This window comes from Dendronephthya gigantea, unplaced genomic scaffold (genome assembly GCF_004324835.1).
Source record: "Dendronephthya gigantea isolate DGI-Jeju-01 unplaced genomic scaffold, DenGig_1.0 000339F, whole genome shotgun sequence".
Lineage (NCBI taxonomy): Eukaryota > Metazoa > Cnidaria > Anthozoa > Malacalcyonacea > Nephtheidae > Dendronephthya > Dendronephthya gigantea.
In genome coordinates this window covers 37,182-43,332 of record NW_021163349.1, presented here as the reverse complement: position 1 = coordinate 43,332, position 6,151 = coordinate 37,182, and the positions used below count along the sequence as shown (strand labels likewise).

General features: G+C 37.4%; 1 protein-coding gene across 1 annotated transcript; it reads right to left on the bottom strand.

Annotated features, from left to right (window-relative positions):
* Positions 1 to 4,253: 4,253 nt before the first annotated feature.
* On the bottom strand, positions 4,254 to 5,753 carry LOC114542152. Its single transcript, XM_028561900.1, has 4 exons — positions 5,564 to 5,753; positions 5,148 to 5,307; positions 4,896 to 4,999; positions 4,254 to 4,791 (listed from the first exon to the last, which is right to left on the bottom strand). The coding sequence occupies exons 1-4, from the start codon at positions 5,750 to 5,752 to the stop codon at positions 4,462 to 4,464; spliced, it is 783 nt and encodes a 260-aa protein (XP_028417701.1). The 5' UTR covers position 5,753; the 3' UTR covers positions 4,254 to 4,461.
* Between the last annotated feature and the right edge of the window lie 398 nt (positions 5,754 to 6,151).

Below are 6,151 nucleotides of genomic sequence, written 5' to 3'. Positions count from 1 at the left end.
ATTGTATAAAGTATTATAGGAAAAATTAAACCTTGAAATAACCTATTGGAATAACTGTCCAAAATTAAAGGCGTGTGCATGTGAATCTAGAATTCTCCATTACAATTTACATAAACAACGTGTCATATATTAAGGTAATGTTTCGCGAATATTTCACTCAATTTAAAATAAAACATTTGCTAAAAAAGGATTTGGTGAGATCCTGAGGGGAATTCCCCTGTCTCCCGGTTCTCCCATTCCACTGTTCCCTGTTCCCCGGAAAAAGTCTTGTGCAGCCCTACTTCGATTACTGCTCGCCCCTGTGGGATACTTGTGGCAATCTGCTCAGAGATTTCAATTTAGTTGCAAAGAGTTCAGTTTCGTGCAGCGAGGGTTTTAACAGTGCAAATTATGAACCTCTTGAAACTAGACGGTCTGGTGCTAAGTCAGTATTAATGTACAAGATACTTAATAACCATACTGCGCCCGCTCTTCGGGAGTCTTTCGTGAGAAGAGAAATAGGATCCCAAGGCCGAATCGAGAATACCTTAAAAAAGTTTCAAATATAGCCGCGCTATGCTTTGGAATCGGCTCACAAACGAAGCAAAATCAGCTGAGTCGCTCGTTAGTTTAAATCAATTGTTGTTGCACACTGAAATGCGTCCTAGTTACCTGTGTGTGAAACCTATACTGTATTCTTATTAACTGTCTTAATAATTAAACACGCCCCTCGTGGAACCAGCCTAGAGTTGATGGGGCTGGCATGTTTCTTGCGATTTCCACGTTTTCATGCGATTTCTACTTCTGTTCGTGAGCTTTCGTTCGTGTTCATAATTTTTTGATTCCTGTTCACTCGTGTTCGTGATCTTTGGTTCGTGTTCATGATTTTTTGACTCGTGTTCATTCGTGTTCATAATTTTTTTATTCGTGTTCACTCGTGTTCGTGATCTTTGGTTCGTGTTCATGATTTTTTGACCCGTGTTCACTCGTGTTCATTCGTGCTGATGATTTTTTAACTGGTGTTCACAAGCGTTCATATTTCTTGAGTCGTATTCTGACTCGTGTCCACTGGTGTTCATTCGTGTTCACTCGCGTTCTGACTCGTGTGTTGTTTTTGAACAGATCATGGCAAGAATCGAACCTACGCTTTTGCGATGCCGGTGAAATGCCCTTGCCATTGAGAACGTATATTTGACTCATTTTTCCATCCACTGTTCCTGGCTTGAATTTGAAGTGTGTATAATACCACTCGAAATTAAGACCTTTTAACCTATTTGATTCTTGATAATACAATCGCGTTCTTCCAACAGCTCCGTTTTAACCGTGTACTTAAGGGTAGACGGCTTGGTAAAGGGGACAATAAAACCTGACACGAGTGGGTCATTTTGGTATGACCAAAGCTGGTTCAGGATACTTAGAACATATCATCGTCGTCGTCATCATCATCTCTGCCTTTGTTTTCCTTCACATGTTCACATCGTTTAAAAACTTCTTAATAAGAAACTTTCGCTTATCAACGGCACCTTCTATTGCTTCTTCTTGGTCAAAATCATCATTTGTAATAAACATATTTTCTTATGTACCGGATCTTTCTTCAGTTGTCTCATCCACAAATGGCGCTTTAAATAGATATTTTCTAATTCTTCCTGGAGTCTAGCATAGCATTGAAGTAAGCTTTCTTTTTAGCATAGTCCTCATCAAAACCACTGTTTATAAGGCTTTCTTTCATTTCCTCGAGTACTGTGTTACTTCTATGTTATGCTTCTTCTATTAACGGCATCCAGGGATCCAATTCTTCTTCACTTCTGAGTCCATTGTCGTCGAACTTCCAGATTGCTGAGTGGAAGTGGTCGAGACATCATCTTGGAAATCACTTTCTTGACTGTCCGAGTCTGTTTGAGACATGTTTCTTTCTTGTTCTCGTAGTAGGCAATACTCCCGTTCGGGTCTGCGCTGATTGTAACTGCGGCTGAAATATCTTCTGCAAAATTGGCAGCTCATCCCCTTAGCACTAGAAGTGTGTAAATGCCTTGTTATCGAGCAGCAACGCAGTTTTATGAGCAGATGTCTGCTCATGTGTAGTTATGAGGATGTGCTAATCTGCTCAACGGTACTTTTTCCTAGTCCAGTACATTCACACAAACTAAAATGTTAGCAATCCCTTATGTACTTTCTTCGTTTCCCCCTAGATAGAGGTTGTTCGTTTGCAGTGCTTAGGTAAACATTAAAGTTTCTCTCCATCTCTTCTTGATAATAAATTTCTCTCCATCGCGCTCTAATAAATTTTCCAGACACTCCTCCATATCGAATTCCTTTGGTTCTTTACTCTGTCGAGGTACACATATTCCTTTCTTACTCCACTTTAACCATCTCTTGCGTTCCTCTGTGCCCATATCGTGTACTTGGTCGAGATGATTTGCTAACCTTGCTAAATTTGTACTACCACAGCTAAACACAGGACAGCTCCTACGAGTGCGACGCATATTTAGATGATTGCTCAACAAATTCCTAATAATAATTGGCTCATTTTTTTCGTAAGTCAGGTATTTTATTAGGCCCGTTTGGGCCCTATATGGCCTTATATGGCACTATTAGGCCCGATGGCCCGATTGCTGCATGACTAGGCGTCCTAACCCGGACAAGTCCGGGCTTTTCAATGCAAACTCTTGCTTACAGAAGAAAAAGTCAAACGATCTAAACAAGAAAACAGTGTAGTGCCCGGACAATATGTTTAAAATATTTGTAAAATTGTTCTACTTAATTACATTGTTACAAGCGTTAATACGTGTCTTAATTTATGCTTCAAGCATCGCGTTGTCCATAAACACCAATATATTTTCGATTCGCTCTAAAAATGCACACATTTTCGCATTCGCAATACCCCCCTTTTTCCTCCCTTTGAGGAGTTTGGGCCTGAAATATCTCATTGAGCGGATGAGCATCTGCTCATGAGCATTTATGAGCATGTGCTCATAGGCCCGTTTGGGACTTATATGGCCTTATATGACCCTATTAGGCACGATGGCCCGATTGCTGACTGCATGGGCATCTTAACACCCGAATATGGACAAATATTCGATTAAACATTGGGAATAAATGCTCCCTTAGAACATTCCTCTGCAACACTGCAAATCTTTACGTCGTATACGTACACATCTTTTTATTATATGTATACGAATATAACGCCCATACGATATGTGACCTTCAACGGGAAAACGTACGTTAACGATATTTCGTTGAAACGGCAAAACGAACGGATAACGAACGGGTAGTGAACGATCTGTATAACGTTTCAACGAACCCAGAAAACGTTTTGACGAATTCAGCTAAAAATGTGAACGTTTAAAGTCGAGAATACGAACGGATAAATAAACGTTCAATCTGAAGCCGTTTGAACGATTTATGTTTATGAACGGTTTTAACGAATTTGTCTGAACGCCTGTTGCGCGTATAATTGACGCAAGATATTATTGACTAATTTATCTAATTAAAAGAATAGGAAATATTTTCAAACAAGTAACATGTGTTGTTCCAAGTATGTGTGTACATAAATAGCTATACCTTCATTTGAATGTTTAACTAAAATTATTAGCTATACTACCTAAATCCCATTATTTTATACTTTATATACACAGCAAAAATTGTCATTCTTGATTTAAGAAAAAAAATGCTTGCTTTGAGCAAAATTTTGCTCAAAGCAAGCAAATACATTCTTGTCCGTATAGTAAGAATATTATTCTTGCATAGAATATTATTCTTGTTTCAAGAATTATATTCTAGGCAAGAATATTTGTTCTTGATACAAGAATATATTCTTGATATAAGAACATTTTTTCTTGCGAGAATAATCCTAGAATGCAAGAACATTTTTACTTGTTACAAGAAATTTTTTTCCTAAATTAAGAACAATGAGAAAGCACGTATTCTCAAAATAAGAATGAAGGTTAAGAATATATTCTCAATTTAAGAAAGGGTTTTTTTGGGTGCAGGTGCGCGGTACATGCAGAAATGCTTAATATAAATATAAATACTGTTTTCATTCAAGAACATCGTAGTTCTCTTTAAAATTTATTAATATATCTGCTAAAAGCACCAGACAAACCAATTTCTACACTAATACAAAAGGCCAAAAAGTAAGTTACACAAAGTGCATGCAAGTGCAACCAATATGCGCAAAGCGCATTTTGTTTCAATTAAACCTGACATTCAGTTCTACACCGTACTGTTCAATTCATAGCTAGAAGAGCCAGAGGGCTTAGGCATTCCAAACAAACGGCAATGATGAGGCAATGATGGCAAACGTGATATGTTCGAATTGAATTGCATGATAATTTGTTTGAGGCCGCCGGAATGAAAATAAAAAGCGAAGAAATGATGCCCAAATTTTATGCAAAAAATCAACTCAGCCTGTCTTCAAATGCGAAGCTCAAGCCCTCTATTTCTTGACAATGTATATTAACCTATCACACATTGCATTAAAGTTTAAAAATCGTCAGATGAGTTCTGCTTGAACTTCAAGTAATCCTCTTTGGCAGACTCAAATGAGTTATACAGGTCTGCAGGGGTGTTCATATCGTGAAATAATAAGCTGTGGAGCATAGTTAGACCTAGCTCATGAGATTTTGGATAATCCACATCAATAAGATAAAATAATCCGATTAATGCCAAGACTGCTTGCATTATATTCCTTAGTTCCACTGTGAAAATAAGGGTACCTTGGCAGACGAGGTAGGCTGATGTCTTATCCAGACATAACAAAGGAATACCTTTACCTTGTCGTCGGCTACAAACTGTCTCTGGATCCTCGTGATCCTAAGTAGAAAAACATTAAATGAAACATTTTCATCATAAGCAAAGGCCGTGTAGCATGCCAATAATGATTACTTCTCTTATTCCGCTATCAAAGTAACAATTACCTTAATCACATAAATAAGCTCAATGAGCTTCTTGGCAGACTTATTTAGCTTTCCATTGCCAAACAACAAGTGCAAATTCTTCATAAGCTGTACAACTTTGGAAACTGTAACAATAAACATTTTTATTCTTAGTCATTGTGCACAATAAGAAATGAACAATGCATACAGCACAGGCACAACACAACTGTTCATATATCTTACATACTGTATAAGCAATTGCAAAATGACAGATTTTGAAATATATACACTTACCCTTTCCAGGTTTTTTAGGGAGCTCCATCCTTTGCTTTGAGCAACCAAAATATAACATTACATCCAGCTCTTCTTTCAATCTCATGACACATTCATTCATAAATTTCTTGGGATCATTATTGGCAGCTTTTTCATTAATCCGGCGCACCTCTTCAATAATCTAGCAAAGATATGTTTTAACATCATATGTTTTTCGTCTGATGTTACATCATATAGCAGTGTCTATGATCATTCTTATCACAGATCACAGACATTAGATATTGTGAATACAAAATAGGATGCATTGCATGTACCATAATGTGCATAACAACAGTTTTAAAATTCAGAGGGAATGGGTTTGTTTGAAATAGCATACTAATAGAGTAACCTAAATTAAATGTTCAAAGCCAGTGTATTCTAAAAAATAAACAGCCTACCTCTACAGGGTTTTTAAAGCATGGATACAGCTCAAACAATCTTGAGCATCTTTCTGTTGCTGGCATTTTCTTGATACGGGCTCGTCTTGATTTAAACTCTTGGTTTAAGTATGAATTAATTACATTGGGCGATGGCTTGCTTTTTTGCATCTCTTTTGACAAAGAATTGTATAATCTGCCCATAATCATATCATCCATGCCATGACAGATGACTCTGAACCTGAAAATAAGAAACAATACATCAGCGAAGCCGATAAGGACATGCATTCATTACTGTAAGGACATGAATTCAAAGACAAATGGACAGACAGTACATACATACATAGATTGTTGTTCTACTTACTGTTGCTACTTCCAGCTTCAGCATTGCTCTGCTGTGCACCAGTGCTAATATCAGTCATGATTGGATCTACATCGTTGGATTGCTGGTCTTCTGGACATTCAGTGGTTTTAATATAACTGGTTATCTTGTTGCTGGCTTTTTTCTTATTGGGCCCCCGCTTGTTCTCAACTGTCTTCTTGTTATACATTCTCTTCTTCAGGCGGTTAAATAAACGTTCCTGAAACAAGGAAAATCTGTTATAAATA